This window comes from Pan paniscus, chromosome X, assembly GCF_029289425.2.
Source record: "Pan paniscus chromosome X, NHGRI_mPanPan1-v2.0_pri, whole genome shotgun sequence".
Classification (NCBI taxonomy): domain Eukaryota; kingdom Metazoa; phylum Chordata; class Mammalia; order Primates; family Hominidae; genus Pan; species Pan paniscus.
In genome coordinates this window covers 149,860,166-149,883,589 of record NC_073272.2, presented here as the reverse complement: position 1 = coordinate 149,883,589, position 23,424 = coordinate 149,860,166, and the positions used below count along the sequence as shown (strand labels likewise).

The 23,424-nt window shown below is 51.1% G+C and overlaps 1 protein-coding gene across 10 annotated transcripts in view; it reads right to left on the bottom strand.

Moving 5' to 3' along the window:
- Positions 1–23,424, bottom strand: part of LOC129395207 (polysialoglycoprotein-like) — a 62,028-nt gene that overhangs the window by 32,033 nt on the left and 6,571 nt on the right. For 5 of the 10 annotated variants that reach the window (XM_063601510.1, XM_063601514.1, XM_063601511.1 and 2 more), the window contains 2 exons: positions 22,742–22,912; positions 7,482–22,525 (listed from right to left, as the gene is read on the bottom strand). In XM_063601510.1, coding sequence (XP_063457580.1) covers positions 12,402–13,754 — 1,353 coding nt within the window. In that variant the 5' untranslated portion in view covers positions 13,755–22,525; positions 22,742–22,912 and the 3' untranslated portion in view covers positions 7,482–12,401. Of the gene's footprint in view, positions 1–7,481 lie in introns of those variants that run through there. The other 5 variants (XM_063601515.1, XM_063601518.1, XM_063601517.1 and 2 more) reach the window with 2 other exon arrangements.

Here is a 23,424-nt window from a genome sequence, read left to right as displayed (position 1 = left end):
ATAAAACCAAGGTAGGTACTTCCAAGATACAATGAGGGTTCAGGGATTAGGTAAATCCTCCCATTCCGAAAGGAATAAATTGGCCAAAACAAAGGAGCTACAGGCCTCATGCAAGTCTGGAGCCCAGCACGGCAGTCATTATATTTGAAAGGCCCAAAATTATCTCCTTTGAATCCTTGTCTGGCATCCAGGGCACACTGATCGAAGTGGTCAGCTCCCAAGGCCTTGGGAAGCTCTGCCCCTGTGGCTCTGCATGCTTTCATGGGCTGCTGTTTAGTGCCTGTGGCTTTTCTAGATCCACAGTGCAAGCTGTCAGTGGATCTGCCGAGAGAGAGAGAGAGAGAGAGAGAACACAAAGGAACTGCACACTTTCAAACAACCAGATCTTATGAGAACTCTATCACGAGAACAGCAAGGGAGAAGTCCACCCCCATGATACAATCACCTCCCACTAGGTACCTCCTCCAGCACTGGAAATTACAATTTGACATGAGATTTTGGTGAACTCGTATCAGCTATTTATTACTGACTCAATTTCAGAGCTCATTGTTGGTTTGTTTTGGGCTTCAATTTTTTCCTGGCTCAGTCTTGCACGAGTGTATGTGTTCAGGAATTTATGTATTTCTAATAGATTTTCTTTTTTTTTTTTTTTTTTGAGATGGAGTCTCACCCTTTCGCCCAGGCCAGACTGCAGCGGTGCTATCTCGGCTCACTGCAAGCTCCGCCTCCCAGGTTCACGCCATTCTCCTGCCTCAGTCTCCTGAGCAGCTGGGACTACAGGCACCTGCCACTGTGCCCGGCTAATTTTTTTTGCATTTTTTTTAGTAGAGACGGGGTTTCACTGTGTTAGCCAGGATGGTCTTGATCTCCTGACCTCATGATCTGCCCACCTTGGCCTCCCAAAGTGCTGGGATTACAGGTGTGAGCCACCGCGTCCGGCCATAGATTTTCTAGTATGGGCATAGAGGTGTTCATAATATTCTCTGATAGTTGTTTGTATTTCCGTGGGTCAGTGGTAATATCTACCTTGTCATTTCTAATTGTGTTTATTTGAATCTTCTCTCTTCTTTTTTATTCTAGCTAGGAGTCTATCTCTTTATTAATTTTTTTTCAGAAAACCAGCTCCTGGATTTGTTGATCTTTGGAATGCTTTTTCATGTCTCAGTATTCTTCAGTTCAGCTAATGTGCCTTTATTATAAGATGTCCGCAAGTGACCTAAGCAATAGATAATGTAAATTATTGAATTTGCTAGATTCTTTTCACCATTTTCATGCAGGATTGAGGCTATAATTTCTTTGAGCACTTAGCAAGAAACGCCTGGCCATTTTCTTTCACGACTGAAGCTTATGACCTTCAGCTATTAAACTTGGAAGTTTCAGTCTCTCTACTATGGCTATGGATTGCTTTGAGATCTAAATTCTCCTATGCTCTATGAAAATAAATCTATCTCTTTATGATAAAGAAAAAGCTTATCTTTTGAGATAGATACTGCATTGTTCTAGTGACCCACAGCAATGTTGTTCCATGGCTTCCCCTAAGCAGGTTTGACATCTAACTATCATGAATCTTTGATGGACTGTGTAGCTACTGTTGCCCCTTCCTCTATTCAAGGATTATACAAAAGGTGAAACTCATCCCACTGGTTACTAAATAAATGCCACATTTCATTCTGAGTTTATCTCATACTATATTTTGTGAAAAAATGATCAGGAAAATGATGACTTTGTTTATTGTTCTTCCTAAAAAATGGGATTGCTTGCCCACTGCAAACACATACTAGCTGAAAGTTTCTAAGAGCCTCTGAAAGAAGTGAAGGCCATGATTATAACAACCCTTAAGAGTAGCAACACCTCATTATTTAATGCTTAGTTGAGCAGAGAGTTAGAGACCCAAATGTTTATTCATCTCCACCTCCATGTGCCCAGATGAAAAAAGAAATACTTTATCTTCCAACAGAGATTTTGTGTGGGTAGGAGAGAGGATACATATGTGTCCTTCTGTCTCTCTCTGTCTGGCAAATGGAGGTGAGACTGAAGACCAAAGATTTAGAAAAGGGCAGTGGTGTTTAGGAAAAACATCAACCTGACACTTTCAAAGAAACATAAGAAAAAGTTCCTCCTGTTGAAGATTATTGGGGGAACCCACCCCCAATGATTCAACGTGAGTTCTTTTCTATTTTCCTAAGTGTTGGCTGGTCTGAGAAATAAAGGGAAAGAGTACAAAAGAGAGAAATTGTAAAGCTGGGTGTCCGGGGCAGACGTCACATGTCTGCAGGTTCCATGATGCCCCCCAAGCCGCAAAACCAGCAAGTTTTTATTAGTGATTTTCAAAAGCGGAGGGAGTGTACGAATAGGATGTGGGTCACAGAGATCACATGCTTCACAAGGTAATAAAATATCACAAGGCAAATGGTCACAGGACCGGGGCAAAATTAAAATTGCTAATGAGTTTGGGGCATGCATTGTCATTGATAACATCTTATCAGGAGACAGAGTTTGAGAGCAGAAAACCAGTCTGACCAAAATTTATTGGGTGGGAATTTCCTCGTCCTAATAAACCTGGGAGCACTACAGGAGACCAGGGCTTATTTCATCCCTTATTGACAACCATAAAAGACAGACATCCTCAGAGTGGCCATTTTAGAGGCCTACCCCTAGGAACACATTCTGTTTCTCAGGGATGTTCCTTGCTGAGAAAAAGAATTCAGTGATATTTCTCCTATTTGCTTTTGAAAGAAGAGAAATATGGCTCTTTCTGCCCAGCTCTCAGGCAGCCATACCTAATGGTTATCTCCCTTGTTCCCTGAACATTGCTGTTATCTTGTTCTTTTTTCAAGGTGCCCAGATTTCATATTGTTTAAACAATTTGTGCAGTTAATGCAATCATCACAGGGTCCTGAGGTGACATACACGCTCAGTTTACGAAGACAATGGGATTAAGAGATTAAAGTAAAGACAAGCATAGGAAATCACAAGAGTGTTGATTGGGGAAGTGATAAATGTCCATGAAATCTTCACAACTTATGTTCAGAGATTGCAGTAAAGACAGGCGTAAGAAATTATAAAAGTATTAATTTGGGGAACTAATAAATGTCCATGAAATCTTCATAATTTATGTTCTTCTGCCATGGCTTCAGCCGGTCCCTCCATTTGGGGTCCCTGACTTCCGGCAACAGAAGATTAAATTCACTCTTGGAGGACTTTCTGAATCTTTCATTTACTTTTTTTTCCTCGACTTCTTACCTTTTTCCTGACACTTTTCTCATTGACAAGTAAACATGCTTAATTCCCTTCCATCTTGAGGAATCTGTCTCCCACCCCATTTCTCTTCTCTTACCTTCTCAGTAAAGCCTATTGAAGAACTTTTCCTCAGTCACTAACTCAAGTTCCTCATCTTTCATTTAACCTGAATGAACTCCAAGCTCACTCTGTTTATATAGCACCTCTGTAAGTCCAACAGCAGTCTCACTACAGAGCTCCTTTCGCTAAGTCTTGTGAGCACTTTTTAGTTCTCATGTAACTTACACTCTTAGCACTAAACACTATTCAACACTTCCTCCTCCAAGACACTCTTTTCTTTTAACTTGTCTAGAGCACGTGGTTAAGAGAATAGGCTTCTAAGTTACTCCATTTGAATTCAGGCTTTCACTTAAGATAACCTCGGGCAAATTAATTAACCTTTTTGCATTTCATTGTCCTTACCTGTTAAATGGAGAAAATAGTACCTATCCAACTCTTAGGGTTATCAGGAAAGATTTAATGAGGTAATGCATATAAGGAGCCCTCTTGACATACAACATGTACTCAATGAATGTTTTACATGATAATAATATTATTCTACTGTATCTCATTACAGTGTGTGTGTATGCATGCATGCACACATTCACATATGCATTTATTCTTCTCTGTCTCTTCTTAGCTTCCTTCTAAGGACAACATTTGTGCATCCTTTAAATGTCTGTATTCTCTAGGACTACTTTTTTTACTCTCTTCTCTATACTCTCTCAGGGGTATCTCAGTTATCCAAATAGATTTAATTAGAATTTAATTGCCGATGACTCTCAGATCTATTCTTAGCTGACGTCTTTTTTTCTGAACTTCAAACACATCTATTTGCATATGAAACATTTTCAATATATGAAAAAGAGGAACCTCCAAATCAACATGTGTAATACTGAACTCATCAATCCGTAGTCCCAAATATGGTTTACTTCTAGTTGGCTCCATCTTAGGAAACATAACCATCACTCAATATCCCAAGTTAAAAATTGAATAATCTTTCTTTTTTTTACCATGTGTAATACATCTGGCAGTCATGCTGACACTAGGTGCTGTTTTGATCATTAGAATGCTATATAAAAATTCTCTCAGGAAACTCAGTCCATTGAGAAGTGCAGACATATCATTTCAGTATAACTTGGTAAGTGCTAAACCTTGTCTACCATTTCCCCACTTTTTCCTCTTATTAAATAGAAGATTCCTTTGTCCAGTTGCCCAGGCCAAAAACCCGAGTTGTCTTAAATTTAATTTCTTTATTTTCCTTACTCTTACATATAATTCATTAGAAAATCCTATCGGTTCTATCATCAAATCTCATGCAGAATCCATTCACTTTAATGCCATCCCACTGTCATTATTTTCATCCAGTGGCTGTCACCTAAGACATGTTTTTGCCCCCATTCAGAGAACATTTAACAAAACCTGGAAACATTGTTTGGTTGTCACAGGTGGAGAGGGTGTTATTGGCAAGTAATGCCCTTTAATGAAGGCCAGGGTTGCTACTAAACATCCTGCAATGGACAGTATAACTTCCCACAGCAAAGAATTACCTGGCTCAATATGTCAATAGTGTTTATGTTAGAAAAGCTATTCTAATACAAGTTAGGGTTATTTCTTATTTTCACAAGTATGACTGCCTCTTAATCAGTTTCCTACATCCATTCTTTCTCTGTCACACACATTGGTACTCATCAACCCATCCACCACAGAGCACACAGAATGATCCTACATACACGTGACACATTATATCCTGCTTACATTATCAGTGTTTTCCATTTACAACCACAAAGATCCTAGGACCATGTTTTGAACACCACAGTTGAAATTCTCAATAGTTTCTGAATGGATAAGCAAAGTGATTAACTGGCTACCTTGATGCTTTATTGTTCTTTGTTTTCCTGTTTTGTACATGCTTGGTAAAACAGAACTAACCAATGAATCTGCAAGATTCACATATAATTAATGTTCAATCTATTAATTGAATAATTTTCTTAATAGCTTAATCACCAGATGGCAGAAATAAGATATTGCCTCTTTTTCCCCTGCCCACCAAGCAAGTACTCTGTCACAAGGACTGAAATACTGGGGGAAAGAGCAGAGACGATAAAATATTGAATAGTGCTGAGTTATTTTATGTTATCTCAAAGCATTGACTCACTTTCTTTGCATGTATGTGTGTGTGTGTGTGTGTGTGTAACCTAACCTGATAATATGTCTCCTTATCTGACCTCGTCCTTGTAGACTTTATTGGGATGATCCTAAATAAGTATAATATAGAATATATATATATATACATATATAGTACTAGGTCCATATATATATAACACATAATATAAAAGTTTCAGTAAGCTGTCTTCTTAAAAAATATGTTTTGTCATCTTTATTACATTTTGAATATACCCCATCTTTTCTTGGGAATATATCTTGGGTCCATATACATGGACCTGATATATATATATATATATATATATATATATATATATATATACACACATACACATATATATATACACATATATATACACACACACATATATATACACCCACACATACATACATACACACACACACACATATATATGTATATATATATACATATATACATATATGTATATATGTACATATATACATATATGTATATATGTACATATATACATATATATATATACATACACATATATATTATATATAATATATGGACCTGGTACATTAAGCCAAGAGTAATCTTTGTGCCATAATATTAAGCCAAGGAAAACACACACACACACACAGATAGATATATATAGATATTCTTAGCCCTGGGATACCATCCTGGATTTCTTCCTAAAAACTGGAAGGCTGTAATATAATACACACACACACACACACACACACATTTTTTAAAAAGAAATCCAGGGTGGTATTTTTTGAGCATATTTCTGCCTTCTTCTATTCCTCCTTCTTTTGTTTGCTTGGAAAGTTTATCTGTACAGAAACTGTGTAGAAAGAGACTTTTATGAAATACTACATTGCACCTGATTAAGGTGAAGTTGGGAAGAGTTATTGAATATTTACTCATTGGCAGGCCAGGTTTTCTCCACTCACATAGCTGCTTCTCTACGCTCAATCTTGAACTAAGGGTACAGAGAAGTTGCCCGAATGATTCCACACTCTTCATCATATTCTTCCAATTCTATAAAGGTACACACCTAATATGCTGGAGCATCTTGTACCTGAGTGGCCTTTCCTTCTGCCTGTAGAATGGGTTTCAAACAATCCTAAATGCGAAATCTATATTAGTATATTCCTCTCCTGATATTTACTCTGCTCTTTGTCTCACATCTGGAGTATTCCTTATATAAAACACCTTTTCACTTTAAAAGATAAAACAATGCTTTAAAAGGAAACATAGACAATTAAGTTCCGATTTTTTTTTTTGGCTGTATTCCTCTGGACATATCCTTTTTCTTTAATGAATAAAAATCAGAAGCTCATAGCTTAAATGAAATGGCTGAAAGTGGATGGTGAAACATATTGCTTATAAAATTTCTTTTTGCCCTTGAATTAAGAAAACAGACATTGAGAAAAGAGGAAGTTATGGTACTTAATTTTATAGGTGGTCCTCTTCTAGAAATTGCATTTTCCCATTTCCAGAAAACGATAGGTTATATTCAAAATTGTAATAAAGATGACAAAATATTTTTAACCAGATGGCTTACTGAACCATGGTTTCTAGTTACATCTTTGATAATTACTGGACATATTTATTAATCTACTAATTTATAAAAAATTAAAAATTGTATCATAAAACTACTATCTTGTTTAGATGCCAACACTAGTAGTGTGCTATTTTAAAAATAGGATACTTATGTTTTAATTTGGAAATCTATCAAAATATAATCAATCACTCACAGTCTCATTTTGAAATTGCTTTTTTTTGAGACGGAGTCTTGCTCTGTCACCCAGATTGAAGTGAAGCGGCCTGATCATAGCTCACAGCAGCCTTGAACTCCTGGTCTTGAGTGATCCTCCCTTCTTAGCCTCCCTAGCACCTGGACTACAGGTTCAAGTCAACATGTCCAATTAATAATTTTAATTTTGTGTAGACATAGGCTTGCTATGTTGCCCAAGCTGGTCTCTAACTCCTGGCCTCAAGCAATCCTCTCATCTCAGCCTTCCAAAGTGCTGGCATTACAGGTATGAGCACCACACCCAACTTGCAGTTGCTTTTAAATAACAAAATTTACTGTTTAATGTTATCAACTTCTTTTAAAATGTATTCCTTTATGTTGATAGACATGCAACTATGCAAGTGCAAAATGTCTAAGCAAAGTTAACCATTCTGTTAGTAAAAAAAAAAATACAAATAGTGATCATTTCTAAATGCTTTAGAATTCTTTTTTAAAAATTAGTATAAACGTCTTATCAGCATGTAATGTGATTTTTATTCCATTGTAATTTTTCTATATTGCTCGGAGACCTGATTCTGTCAACTACAATTCAAGAACTGGAGCAAGAAATACAAAAGGGGGAAAGAGAAATTGATATTTCATTGGTGGAAGTCCATCTGATATGACAGTAATCTTGAATGAGAGAAAGAAGAAAGATGGTATGCTGAATGAATACTGCTGGTAACGTCACATATTTCTTGTGTATGAAGTTCTATTTATTTACGCCAAACATAGTGTATTGCCTAATCTAAAGAAAATGGCTTCTTATTTTCCATATGAGTAGACTAGCTGAGTAATATTGCACACTTTCATGATTTGTGATTTTGTTCTTGATTTAATTAGGCAAAATTAAATATTTTACTTTCCCTCCCTCCTTTCACACTTATGTCTTACTTTCTCTGTATTTTTATTCCTGTTTTTTTTTTGCATCTCATCTCTATCTCCTTTTTGTCTTCCTATTTCTCTGTCTCACACTCTCTCTTCCCCAGTATAACTATATCCCCCAGACAGAGAGATCAAGAGATTCATAGGTAGACACAAAGATACATAGAGGTTAATAAAGATAGATAGAAATAGACAGATATAATTACATATAATTTCACACTATACACGCATACATTTTTACTTACACATATTTGTACATATGTTGTGAATAGTTACATAAGATATATAGAGAAAACTTTAATACATTTCAAATATATGAGCTATTTTTTCCTTCAGTAAATTTTAAGTGTCTTATTGTCTGTGACTATATCTCAGGTTAAAAATAAAAATAAAAAAGACAAAACCTTTTATATCACCTGGTGCAGACACAAGCGTTAATAGAGTGTTTCATATTAAAAAATCTTTAGTCAATTAAACTAAATCTTTTTTTATTTATCTCTTTGAGTGTTTTAGTATCTTTCATGGAACACTAACGTCTGTTTCCCACCATGTGAACTCTCCTGTGGGGATTCTCCACTAAATCTAATGGCGATTTTTTTCCCTTTGTATTTTTTAAATTTAAATTTAATTTTTTTTTTTTTGAGAGAGATGGGGTTTTACTAGGTCGCTCAGGCTGGTCTGGAACTCCTGAACTCAAGGGAACCTCCCACCTCAGCCTCCAGAGTAACTGAGATTACAGGCACCAGCCACCATGCCCAGCTTTCCTTTGCATTTTTAAAATTCTGAGTTGTATTTCAGTGGGAGTTGTTTTCGATTGGAATATTTCCTGCCCTAGCTAGGGAGGCAACTGTATGAGACAGTTCCATATTTGCTTCTCTGGGCCTGAACAGATTTCACTTATTATGGACTGGTTTTAACCTTATAGTCTTTGAGTTCTCACACTTCGTGGGTAGTGAGTATTTGGACCTCATTGCCTGTGTATGGGAGAGGTTTGTGATTTTGACTACTAATAAATTACCCTTTCCACATAAGTGACTAAGGGCAATCAGTCGCTTTCCTGTATCCAAAGGCCATCTGGTTAAGGTTTTGTTTTACATTTCACAGGGCAGCCCTGCCTAGCTCAAGGTTTTATGCAAAGAGCACAATTCCAGATCTCCGCAACCTGGACCTACAGCCTCCACAGCATTCCCTACCTTGGTCATGACAGGGGAGTCACAACCTCAAACCTGTACTGAAAAACATCATTCTAATCTGATGCAGACTTTCCATTCTTAGCTACGGTTCACCACTTTGGAATCAACACTTTGGCTTTAATTTTTTTTTTCCTTTCTCCTGGCACACAGATATGTCCTTTGCTTTCAGGATCTGCTGATTACTATTTAATATAATAATTTATTCTGCATTTTTCTGTCCTTTCAGTAGTAGGGTGAGGATCATTTTCCGCATCAGCTCAGTCGGCTATATTAATCGGAAATTAAGTTTATTAATAGAGATGCTTACTTTAGCAGAGATTCCAGAGCCCACACGAGTAGGTAGGAAGGTCAACCTACAAAATAAAAAGCGTCTAGCCCTTGGGAATTCTTTCTGATATTGTCTTTGGAAATCAAGCTCAGGATGAGCCATTCTCATAAAGAAGATTATTATATTTGCCTTATCAGAGAAAGGCATTTATGTAATAGGCTTTCTAATTTGCGTGCTAAATCCCGGAAATAATGCTTTCATGATTTAATGCAAAAAGTTTCAGAGGATTTTTTTCATGCAAATAATAATCTATCCTCTCTTTCCTTAGGGAGAAAAAAATAATCTCATTTTCACTCCTTACTAAGGTTCACAAGTATAATCATTATCCACAAACTGAATCCATAGCTACTTAACATCCAGTTGATCTTTTATAATTTTTGTCACTTCAGTAACTAGGTGAGCTCAGTTTCTTATTTGCCATTGCTATGTGAATCTTTAGTTAGTATAAGCAAAATATCCATATCAGTAAATTGATAATTTTTAAAAAGTTATTCTGATTTATAAAACCAATATGCATTCACTGGAGAGAATGTGAAATAATCATGATGGTGTAAGGAAATATTAATACATTCTACTTCAGAAAATTTCTTATATCAGATTTAACCAATATCTCTGTGCATGTGTGTGTGTACAGTATTTTTATATAGTACTACAGTTGAACATGTGTGTACGCACATGCACACATATACAGATGCAGAAAAGCATGCAGAAGTACCTGTATGTGTTCAAGCATATCAACACAAATATCTATACCTGTGCCATGCATATATATATAGTGGCCATACAGTCTGCTTTAGTTGGCTCAGGCTGCCATAACAAAGTATCACATACCAGATGTTTTAAGCAACAAAAATTGATTCCTCACAGTTCTGGAGCAGTTCTGGAGGCTGGAAGTCCCAAAGCAGGGTATTAGCAATGTTGGGTTTGGGTGAGGATCCTCTTCCTGACTTACTACCTTCTTGCTGTGTCTTCATATAATGGAGAGAGATCTCTGGTGTGTCTTCCTCTTTTCATAAGGGCACCGGTTCCACTGGATTTGTGCTCTACCCTTAAAACTTCCTTTAACATCCTTAAAGGCCCTACCTCCAATATAGTTTCATGGGTGGAATGGAGGGGGAGGCTAAAGCCTCAACATGTGAATTTGAGCAGGTAGACACAATTCAGTCCATAGCACAGTCAATAATGTTTAATTTTTTTAATTAAAATGATAATGTAGACTTTTTATATTAAAAAAATTAGTTTCCATAGTAATAAATGATTTGAGACTTACAGGGGACAGAGATAATATTTTAATGAACATTCATACTCCTCCCACACTTTTGATATATATTGTCATTTAGCCATAATTGACTAAAATTTTTATTTGATCTTGTTTTACTATTTAGAAATAAAATGTTATTGATTCAGTGGAGACCCTTGTGTAATTTTCTCTGGCCCATTAACTCCTCTTCTCCAGGCATAACAGCAGTCTTTAGCTAGGTGATCATGAGTCTCTGCATTTTTTGATAAACTTTTTCTAAATCAAGTCTAAACTCGAGTGTCTGCAAACCTTGACACCGAGGGCTACATCAACATGTGTCTTCAATTAAACTTGAAAGGCAGTCTAGCCCATAAGGACTGCAATTCTTAGGCTATTCCTAGTGCTAAACTAGGCCCAGAGACAGGGGACTGAGTGGGCATAGGACATGCTGAGACACTAGCCAGCTGGGGCAGCCAAGGGAGTACTGGCATCACGACTCTCAGGATGCACAGTCTGCGAATCCAAAAGAGACCCCTTTCTTTTACCTTGAGGGAAGGAGACGAAAGAGTGGGGAGGACTTTGTCTTGCAAATAAGTTACCAGCACAGTCACAGCAGGATAGGGAACTTATGAGAGTCACGAGGCCCCCACGGGGGCCCTAGCTCTCAGACAATAATTTGCAGGCCCTACCTCCACAAAGTTAAACCCTTTGTGTTTAACCCTTCCAGGGGTTAGTCATCTCCGGCTAACCCCTGGACCAGCCTTCAGGCCCCGTAGACTCCTGCCAACCCCTGGACCAGCCTTCCGGCCCCGTCATCTCCGGCTAAGCCCTGGACCACCCTTCCGGCCACGACGTCACCTGCTAAACCCTGGACCACCCTTCCGGCCCCGTCGACAGCTGCTAACCCCTGGAACACCCTTCCGGACAAGTCATCTCCTGGTAACCCCTGGACCACGCTTCCGGCCAGGGGCCTGGACCACCCTTCCGGCCCCGTCATCTCCGGCTAAGCCCTGGACCACCCTTCCGGCCACGACGTCACCTGCTAAACCCTGGACAACCCTTCCGGCCCCGTCATCTCTGGCTAAACCCTGAAACGCCCTTCCGGCCCCGTCGTCACCTGCTAACCCATGGACCACCCTTCCGACCCCGTCGTCTCCTGCTAACCCCTGGACCACCCTTCCGGCCCCGTCATCTCCGGCTAAGCCCTGGACCACCCTTCCGGCCCCGTCGTCTCCGGATAACCCCTGGACCATGCTTCCGGCCCCGTTGTCTCCGGCTAACCCCTGGACCTCCATTCCTGCCCCGTCGTCTCCTGCTAACCCCTGGACCACCCTTCCGGCCCCGTCGTCTCCTGCTAACCCCTGGACCACCCTTCCGGCCCCGTCGTCTCCTGCTAACCCCGCACCACCCTTCCGGCCCCGTCGTCACCTGCAAAACCCTGGACCACCCTTACGGCCCCGTCGTCACCTGCTAAACCCTGGACCACCTTTCCGGCCACGTCGTCACCTGCTAAACCCGGGACCACCCTTCCGCCCCGTCATCTCTGGCTAAACCCTGGAACGCCCTGGGGCCCTGCCGTCACCTGCTAACCCCTGGACCACCCTTCCGGCCAAGTCATCTCCTGCTAACCCCTGGACCAGCCTTCCGGCCCCGTCGTCTCCTGCTAACCCCTGGACCACCCTTCCGGCCCCGTCGTCCCCTGCTAACCCCTGGACCACCCTTACGGCCCCGCCGTCACCTGCTAAACCCTGGAGCACGCTTCCGGCCCCGTCGTCTCCTGCTAACCCCTGGATCACCCTTCCGGCCCCGTCGACTCCTGCAAACCCCTGGACCACCCTTCTGGCCCCGTCGTCTCCTGCTAACCCCTGGACCACCCTTCCGTCCCCGTCGTCACCTGCTAACCCCTGGACCACCCTTCCGGCCCCGTCGTCTCCTGCTATTCCCTGGACCACCCTTCCGGCCCCGTCGTCTCCTACTAACCCCTCGACCACCCTTCCGGCCCCGTCGTCACCTGCTAAACCCTGGACCACCCTTCCGGCCCCGTCATCTCCGGCTAAGCCCTGGACCACCCTTCCGGCCACGTCTTTTCCGGCTAACCCCTGGACGACACTTCCGGCCCCGTAGTCTCCTGCTAACCCCTGGACCACCCTTCCGGACCCGTCGTCACCTGCTAAACCCTGGACCACCCTTCCGGCCCCGTCGTCTCCGGCTAAGCCCTGGACCACCCTTCCGGCCATGTCGTCTCCGGCTAACCCCTGGAACACCCTTCTGGCCCCGTCGTCTCCGGCTAACCCCTGGACCACCCTTCCAGCCCCGTCATCACCTGCTAATCCCTGGACCACCCTTCCGGCCCAATCATCTGCGGCTAAACCCTGGACCTCCATTCCGGCCCTGTCGTCTCCAGCTAACCCCTGGACCACACTTCCGGCCCCGTCATCTCCTGCTATTCCCTGGACCACCCTTCCGGCCCCGTCGTCTCCTGCTAACCCCTCGACCACCCTTCCGGCCCCGTCGTCACCTGCTAAACCCTGGACCACCCTTCCGGCCCCGTCATCTCTGGCTAAGCCCTGGACCACCCTTCCGGCCACGTCTTTTCCTGCTAACCCCTGGACGACACTTCCGGGCCCGTAGTCTCCTGCTAACCCCTCGACCACCCTTCCGGCCCCGTCGTCACCTGCTAAACCCTGGACCACCCTTCCGGCCCCGTCATCTCTGGCTAAGCCCTGGACCACCCTTCCGGCCACGTCTTTTCCTGCTAACCCCTGGACGACACTTCCGGCCCCGTAGTCTCCTGCTAACCCCTGGACCACCCTTCCGGACCCGTCGTCACCTGCTAAACCCTGGACCACCCTTCCGGCCCCGTCGTCTCCGGCTAAACCCTGGACCACCCTTCCGGCCATGTCGTCTCCGGCTAACCCCTGGACTACCCTTCTGGCCCCGTCGTCTCCGGCTAACCCCTGGACCACCCTTCCAGCCCCGTTGTCACCTGCTAATCCCTGGACCACCCTTCCGGCCCAGTCATCTGCGGCTAAACCCTGGACCTCCCTTCCGGCCCCGTCGTCTCCTGCTAACCCCTCGACCACCCTTCCGGCCGCGTCGTATCCTGCTAACCCCTGGAACACACTTCTGACCCCGTCGTCACCTGCTACACCCTGGACCACCCTTCAGGCCCCGTCATCTCCTGCTAACCTGTGGACCACCCTTCCGGCCCCGTCGTCTCCTGCTAAACCCTGGACCACCCTTCCGGCCAAGTCATCTCCGGCTAACCCCTGGACCAGCCTTCTGGCCCCGTAGTCTCCTGCCAACCCGTGGACCACCCTTCAGGCCCCGTCATCTCCGGCTCAGCCCTGGACCACCCTTCTGGCCCCATCGTCACCTGCTAATCCCTGGACCACCCTTCCGTCCCAGTCATCTGCGGCTAAACCCTGGACCTCCCTTCCGGCCCCGTCGTCTCCTGCTAACCCCTGGAACACCCTTCCGGCCGCGTCGTCTCCTCCTAACCCCTGGAACACACTTCTGACCCCGTCGTCACCTGCTAAACCCTGGACCACCCTTCCGGCCCCGTCCTCTCCGGCTAAACCCTGGACCACCCTTCCGGCCATGTCGTCTCCGGCTAACCCCTGGACCACCCTTCCGGCCCCGTCGTCTCCTGCTAACCCCTCGACCACCCGTCCGGCCCTTTCGCAACCTGCTAAACCCTGGACCACCCTTCCGGCCCCGTCATCTCCGGCTAAACCCTGGACCACCATTCCGGCCCCGTCGTCACCTGCTAAACCCTGGACCACCCTTCCGGCCCCGTCGTCACCTGCTAAACCCTGGACCACCCCTCCGGCCCCCTCATCTCCGGATAAGCCCTGGACCACCCTTCCGGCCACGTCTTCTCCGGCTAACCCCTGGACCAGCCTTCCGGCCCCATCGTCTCCTGCTAACCCCTGGACCACCCTTCCGGCCCCGTCGTCACGTGCTAAACCCTGGACCACCCTTCCGGCCCCGTCGTCTCCGGCTAAACCCTGGAACACACTTCCAGCCCCGTCATCACCTGCTAACCCCTGGAACACCCTTCCGGACAAGTCATCTCCTGGTAACCCCTGGACCACGCTTCCGGCCCCGTCGTCACCTGCTAATCCCTGGACCACCCTTCCAGCCCCGTCGTCTCCGGCTAAACCCTGGAACACCCTTCCGGCCCCGTCGTCACCTGCTAACCCCTGGAACACCCTTCCGGACAAGTCATCTCCTGCTAACCCTTGGACCACCCTTCCGGCCCTGTCGTCTCCTGCTAAACCTTGGACCACCCTTCCGGCCCCGTCGTCTCCTGCTATTCCCTGGAACACCCTTCCGGCCCCGTCGTCTCCTGTTAACCCCTCGACCACTCTTCCGGCCCCGTCGTCACCTTCTAAACCCTGGACCATCCTTCTGGCCCCGTCATCTCCGGCTAAGCCCTGGACCACCCTTCCGGCCACGTCTTCTCCGGCGAACCCCTGGACCACCCTTCCGGCCCCGTAGTCTCCTGCTAACCCCTGAACCACCCTTCCGGCCCCGTCGTCCCCTGCTAATCCCTGTACCACCCTTCCGTCCCCGTCGTCACCTGCTAAACCCTGGGCCACCCTTCCGACCCCGACGTCAGCTGCTAACCCCTGGACCACCCTTCCGGCCCTGTCGTCTCCTGCTAACCCCTGGACCACCCTTCCGGCCCCGTCGCCTCCTGCTAACCCCTCGACCACCCTTCCGGCCCCGTTGTCACCTGCTAAACCGTGGACCACCCTTCCGGCCCCCTCATCTCCGGATAAGCCCTGGACCACCCTTCCGGCCACGTCTTCTCCGGCTAACCCCTGGACCAGCCTTCCGGCCCCGTAGTCTCCTGCTAACCCCTTGACCAGCCTACCGGCCCCGTCGTCACCTGCTAAACCCTGGACCACCCTTCAGGCCCCGTCATCTCCGGCTCAGCCCTGGACCACCCTTCCGGCCACGTCGTCACCTGCTAAACCCTGGACCACCCTTCCGGCCCCGTCATCTCTGGCTAAACCCTGGAACACCCTTCCGGCCCCGTCGTCACCTGCTGACCCCTGGAACACCCTTCCGGACAAGTCATCTCCTGGTAACCCCTGGACCACGCTTCCGGCCCCGTCGTCACCAGCTAACCCCTGGAACACCCTTCCGGACAAGTCATCTCCTGCTAACCCCTGGACCACCCTTCCGGCCCCGTCGTCTCCTGCTATACTCTGGACCACACTTCTGGCCCCATCGTCTCCTGCTAACCCCTCGACCACCCGTCCGGCCCCGTCGCCACCTGCTAAACCCTGGAACAGCCTTCCGGCCCCGTCATCTCTGGCTAAACCCTGGATCACCCTTCCGGCCCTGTCGTCTCCAGCTAACCCCTGGACCACACTTCCGGCCCCGTCGTCTCCTGCTATTCCCTGGACCATCCTTCCGGCCCCGTCGTCTCCTGCTAACCCCTCGACCACCCTTCCGGCCCCGTCGTCACCTGCTAAACCCTGGACCACCCTTCCGGCCCCGTCATCTCTGGCTAAGCCCTGGACCACCCTTCCGGCCACATCTTTTCCTGCTAACCCATGGACGAGACTTCCGGCCCCGTAGTCTCCTGCTAACCCCTGGACCACCCTTCCGGACCCGTCGTCACCTGCTAAACCCTGGACCACCCTTCCGGCCCCGTCGTCTCCGGCTAAGCCCTGGACCACCCTTCCGGCCATGTCGTCTCCGGCTAACCCCTGGACCTCCCTTCCGGCCCCGTCGTCTCCTGCTAACCCCTCGACCACCCTTCCGGCCGCGTCGTATCCTGCTAACCCCTGGAACACACTTCTGACCCCGTCGTCACCTGCTACACCCTGGACCACCCTTCAGGCCCCGTCATCTCCTGCTAACCTGTGGACCACTCTTCAGGCCCCGTCGTCTCCTGCTAAAACCTGGACCACCCTTCCGGCCCCGTCGTCTCCTGCTAACCCCTGGACCACCCTTCCTACCCCGTCGTCACCTGCTAAACCCTGGACCACCCTTCCGGCCCCGTCATCTCCGGCTAAGCCCTGGACCACCCTTCCGGCCCCGTCGTCTCCGGATAACCCCTGGACCATGCTTCCGGCCCCGTTGTCTCCGGCTAACCCCTGGACCTCCATTCCTGCCCCGTCGTCTCCTGCTAACCCCTGGACGACCCTTCCGTCCCCGTCGTCTCCTGCTGAACCCTGGAACACCCTTCCGGCCCCGTCGTCACCTGCCAACCCGTGGACCACCCTTCAGGCCCCGTCATCTCCGGCTCAGCCCTGGACCACCCTTCTGGCCCCATCGTCACCTGCTAATCCCTGGACCACCCTTCCGTCCCAGTCATCTGCGGCTAAACCCTGGACCTCCCTTCCGGCCCCGTCGTCTCCTGCTAACCCCTGGAACACCCTTCCGGCCGCGTCGTCTCCTCCTAACCCCTGGAACACACTTCTGACCCCGTCGTCACCTGCTAAACCCTGGACCACCCTTCAGGCCCCGTCGTCTGCTGCTAACCCGTGGACCACCCTTCCGGCCCCGTCGTCTCCTGCTAACCCCTGGAACACCCTTCCAGCACCGTCGTCTCCTTCTAACCCCTGGACCACCCTTCCGGCCCCGTCGTCACCTGCTAAATCCTGGACCACCCTTCCGGACCCGTCCTCTCCGTCTAAACCCTGGACCACCCTTCCGGCCATGTCGTCTCCGGCTAACCCCTGGACCACCCTTCCGGCCCCGTCGTCTCCTGCTAACCCCTCGACCAGCTGTCTGGCCCCGTCGCAACCTGCTAAACCCTGGACCACTCTTCCGGCCCCGTCATCTCCGGCTAAACCCTGGACCACGCTTCCGGCCCCGTCCTCTCCGGCTAAGCCCTGGACCACCCTTCCGGCCCCGTCGTCTCCTGCTAACCCCTGGACCACCCTTCCGGCCCCGTCGTCACCTGCTAAACCCTGGACCACCCTTCCGGCCCCGTCATCTCCGGCTAAGCCCTGGACCACCCTTCCGGCCACGTCGTCACCTGCTAAACCCTGGACCACCCTTCCGACCCCATCGTCTCCTGCTAAAGCCTGGACCACCCTTCCGACCCCGTCGTCACCTGCTAAACCCTGGACCATCCTTCAGGCCCCGTCGTCTCCTGCTAACCCGTGGAACACCCTTCCGGCCCCGTCGTCACCTGCTAAACCCTGGACCACCCTTCCGGCCCCGTCCTCTCCGGCTAAACCCTGGACCACCCTTCCGGCCATGTCGTCTCCGGCTAACCCCTGGACCACCCTTCCGGCCCCGTCGTCTCCTGCTAACCCCTCGACCACCCGTCCGGCCCTGTCGCAACCTGCTAAACCCTGGACCACCCTTCCGGCCCCGTCATCTCCGGCTAAACCCTGGACCACCATTCCGGCCCCGTCGTCACCTGCTAAACCCTGGACCACCCTGCCGGCCCCGTCGTCACCTGCTAAACCCTGGACCACCCCTCCGGCCCCCTCATCTCCGGATAAGCCCTGGACCACCCTTCCGGCCACGTCTTCTCCGGCTAACCCCTGGACCAGCCTTCCGGCCCCATCGTCTCCTGCTAACCCCTGGACCACCCTTCCGGCCCCGTCGTCACGTGCTAAACCCTGGACCACCCTTCCGGCCCCGTCGTCTCCGGCTAAACCCTGGAACACACTTCCAGCCCCGTCATCACCTGCTAACCCCTGGAACACCCTTCCGGACAAGTCATCTCCTGGTAACCCCTGGACCACGCTTCCGGCCCCGTCGTCACCTGCTAATCCCTGGACCACCCTTCCAGCCCCATCGTCTCCGGCTAAACCCTGGAACACCCTTCCGGCCCCGTCACCTGCTAACCCCTGGAACACCCTTCCGGACAAGTCATCTCCTGCTAACCCTTGGACCACCCTTCCGGCCCTGTCGTCTCCTGCTAAACCTTGGACCACCCTTCCGGCCCCGTCGTCTCCTGCTATTCCCTGGAACACCCTTCCGGCCCCGTCGTCTCCTGTTAACCCCTCGACCACTCTTCCGGCCCCGTCGTCACCTTCTAAACCCTGGACCATCCTTCTGGCCCCGTCATCTCCGGCTAAGCCCTGGACCACCCTTCCGGCCACGTCTTCTCCGGCGAACCCCTGGACCACCCTTCCGGCCCCGTAGTCTCCTGCTAAACCCTGAACCACCCTTCCGGCCCCGTCGTCCCCTGCTAATCCCTGTACCACCCTTCCGTCCCCGTCGTCACCTGCTAAACCCTGGGCCACCCTTCCGACCCCGACGTCAGCTGCTAACCCCTGGACCACCCTTCCGGCCCTGTCGTCTCCTGCTAACCCCTGGACCACCCTTCCGGCCCCGTCGCCTCCTGCTAACCCCTCGACCACCCTTCCGGCCCCGTTGTCACCTGCTAAACCGTGGACCACCCTTCCGGCCCCCTCATCTCCGGATAAGCCCTGGACCACCCTTCCGGCCACGTCTTCTCCGGCTAACCCCTGGACCAGCCTTCCGGCCCCGTAGTCTCCTGCTAACCCCTTGACCAGCCTTCCGGCCCCGTCGTCACCTGCTAAACCCTGGACCACCCTTCAGGCCCCGTCATCTCCGGCTTAGCCCTGGACCACCCTTCCGGCCCCGTCGTCACCTGCTAAACCCTGGACCACCCTTCCGGACCCGTCGTCTCCTGCTATACCCTGGACCACACTTCTGGCCCCATCGTCTCCTGCTAACCCCTCGACCACCCATCCGGCCCCGTCGCCACCTGCTAAACCCTGGTACAGCCTTCCGGCCCCGTCATCTCCGGCTAAACCCTGGACCACCCTTCCGGCCCTGTCCTCTCCGGCTAAGCCCTGGACAACCCTTCCGGCCATGTCGTCTCCAGCTAACCCCTGGACCACACTACCGGCCCCGTCGTCTCCTGCTAACCCCGGACCACCCTTCCGGCCCCGTCATCTCCGGCTAAGCCCTGGCCCACCCTTCCGGTACCGTCATCACCTGCTAACCCCGGACCACCCTTCCGGCCCCGTCATCTCCTGCTATTCCCTGGAACACCCTTCCGGCCCCGTCGTCTCCTGTTAACCCCTCGACCACTCTTCCGGCCCCGTCGTCACCTTCTAAACCCTGGACCATCCTTTTGGCCCCGTCATCTCCGGCTAAGCCCTGGACCACCGTTCCGGCCACATCTTCTCCGGCTAACCCCTGGACCACCTTTCCGGCCCCGTAGTCTCCTGCTAACCCCTGAACCACACTTCCGGCCCCGTCGTCCCCTGCTAATCCCTGGACCACCCTTCCGTCCCCGTCGTCACCTGCTAAACCCTGGACCACCCTTCCGACCCCGCCGTCACCTGCTAACCCCTGGACCACCCTTGCGGCCCCGACGTCAGCTGCTAACCCCTGGACCACCCTTCCGGCCCCGTCGTCTCCTGCTAACCCCTGGACCACCCTTCCGGCCCCGTCGTCTCCGGCTAACCCCTGGACCACCCTTCCGGGCCCGTGGTCTGCTGCTAACCCCTGGACCACCCTTCCGGCCCCGTCATCTCTGGCTAAACCCTGAAACACCCTTCCGGCCCCGTCGTCACCTGCTAACCCATGGACCACCCTTCCGGCCAAGTCATCTCCTGCTAACCCCTGGACCACCCTTCCAGCCCCGTCGTCTCCTTCTAAACCCTGGCCACCCTTCCGCCCCGTCGTCTCCTGCTAACCCCTGGACCACCCTTCCGGCCCCGTCATCTCCTGCTAACGCCTGGACCACCCTTCCGGCCCCGTCGTCACCTGCAAAACCCTGGACCACCCTTCCGGCCACGTCTTCTCCGGCTAAACCGTGGACCACCCTTCCGGCCCCGTTGTCACCTGCTAAACCCTGGACCACCCTTCCGGCCCCGTCATCTGCGGCTAAGCCCTGGACCACCCTTCCGGCCCAGTCGTCTCCGGATAACCCCTGGACCATGCTTCCGGCCCCGTTGTCTCCGGCTAACCCCTGGACCACCCTTCAGGCCCCGTCGTCTCCTGCTAACCCCTGGACTACCCTTGCGTCCCCGTCGTCTCCTGCTAAACCCTGGAACACCCTTCCGGCCCCGTCGTCACCTGCTAACCCGTGGAACACCCTTCCGGACAAGTCATCTCCTGCTAACCCCTGCACCACCCTTGGGCCCTGTCGTCTCCTGCTAACCCCTGGAACACCTTTCCGGCCCCGTCGTCTCCGGCTAACCCCTGGACCACCCTTCTGGCCCCGTCGTCTCCTGCTAACCCCTCGACCACCCGTCCGGCCCCGTCGCCACCTGCTAAACCCTGGAACACCCTTCCGGCCCCGTCGACAGCTGCTAACCCGTGGAACACCCTTCCGGACAAGTCATCTCCTGCTAACCCCTGCACCACCCTTGGGCCCTGTCGTCTCCTGCTAACCCCTGGAACACCTTTCCGGCCCCGTCGTCTCCGGCTAACCCCTGGACCACCCTTCTGGCCCCGTCGTCTCCTGCTAACCCCTCGACCACCCGTCCGGCCCCGTCGTCACCTGCTAAACCCTGGAACACCCTTCCGGCCCCGTCGACAGCTGCTAACCCCTGGAACACCCTTCCGGACAAGTCATCTCCTGGTAACCCCTGGACCACGCTTCCGGCCCCGTCGTCACGTGCTAACCCCTGGACCACCCTTCCGGCCCCGTCGTCTCCTGCTAACCCCTGGACCACCCTTCCGGCACCGTCGTCACCTGCTAAACGCTGGACCACCCTTCCGGCCCCGTCTTCTCCGGCTAATACCTGGACCACCCTTCCGGCCATGTCGTCTCCGGCTAACCCCTGGACCACCCTTCCGTTCCCGTCATCACCTGCTAAACCCTGGACCACCCTTCCGGCCCCGTCGTCTCTGGCTAACCCCTGGACCACCCTTCCGGCCCCGTCGTCACCTGGTAACCCCTGGACCACCCTTCCGGCCATGTCGTCTCCGGCTAACCCCTGGACCACCCTTCCGGCCCCGAAGTCTCCTGCTAACCCCTGGACCACCCTTCCGGCCCCGTCGTCCCCTGCTAAACCCTGGACCTCCCTTCTGGCCCCGTCATCTCCGCCTAAACCCTGGGCCACCCTTCTGGCCCCGTCATCTCCGGCTAACCCCTGGACCTCCTTTCTGGCCCCGTTGTCTCCTGCCAACCCATGGACCACCCTTCTGGCCCCGTCGTCTCCTGCTAACCCCTGGACCACCCTTCCGGCCCCGTCGTCTCCTGCAAACCCCTGGACCACCCTTCCGGGCCCCTCGTCTCCTGCTAACCCCTGGACCACCCTTCCGGCCCCGTCGTCTCCTGCTTACCCGTGGACCACCCTTCCGGCCCCGTCGTCACCTGCTAAACCCTGGACCACCCTTCTGGCCCCGTCCTCTCCGGCTAACCCCTGGACCACGCTTCCGGCCCCCTCGTCACCTGCTAACCCCTGGACCGCCCTTCCGGCCCCGTCATCTCCGGCTAACCCCTGGAACACCCTTCCGGCCACGTCGTCACCTGCTAAACCCTGGACCACCCTTCCGGCCCCATCATCTCCGGCTAAACACTGGAACACCCTTCCGGCCACGTCGTCACCTGCTAACCCCTGGACCACCCTTCCAGCCCGATCCAGGCAATGGGCGAGCAGCGAAGTCTGAAGAACAAACCCAGGACTTGCTAAGGTGGCTGAACTCCAAAGACGGGTGAACGCTCAGCCAAGGCAGGTCTGTCATGCCAATGACACCAGCCCTGTTGGGAAAACCTGCGTCCCTGATACATGGAACAGGCACATCTAGGAGAAGGTCTCTGAATATCTGGTCTCCCCAGATGCCCTTGAAACTTCTGAGTCCGCAGCATCAGCCCACCCCCTCCCATGAAGCGCTGCAGGCACCCTATCCCGAAGGAGAAATAAATAACACAAGAATTTTCCCCACAGGTGTCCTCCCTCCCAGGAGTGGCCCTCACCTTATCACTGGCTGCCAGGTAGGGTGACCAACAGTCCCAGTTTGCTGAGTGAATTGCAGTGCTAAAAGCCGGCGAGTCCCAGGGAAGCAGGAGGAATTGGTGAGCCGACTGCCAGACCCGTGACCAGAGTGAAGGTGCAGCACAGCGCCATGCAGGCAGGGTGTGCTGGGTCTGGGAAGGGGGAAAGCGATGACACCCTTGAGGAGCTGCAGGATCAGCATGCACCTGCAGCGGCCAGGGGGGGTCCCTGTGGGATGGGACCCGGATGCAGCTCAACCAGTGGGGACTTGGAGACACTCTGCTGCTCAACACAACTGAATGCCCTGGTAGGGAGCCGAAGGGATGGGGCAAACCCGTTGATGGCATGGGATGGGCAACAGTGATGGTCCAGGCCTGAGTGACGGTGAAAGGCCCGAATTGTCACGGCAGACAGTGAAGGAAGGGATTCAAAGGCTAAGCAAAGTGAGCTTGCTGGAACTGGACAGAAGAGGTGAGGCCAGAAGACACCCCGGAGGATCAGGTTTCAGGAGAGGACCCAGAGGACACGTGTCAGCAAGGGCATCAGGAATGTGCTGCAGAGAGGGCGCCAGCATCCCTCAGAGATCCAGCGCGGGAATCCTCTGCAGGCCAGGGCTGACCACAGGAGAGTGTCTTGCAGAACGGGGCGCACCGAGAACTGGAAC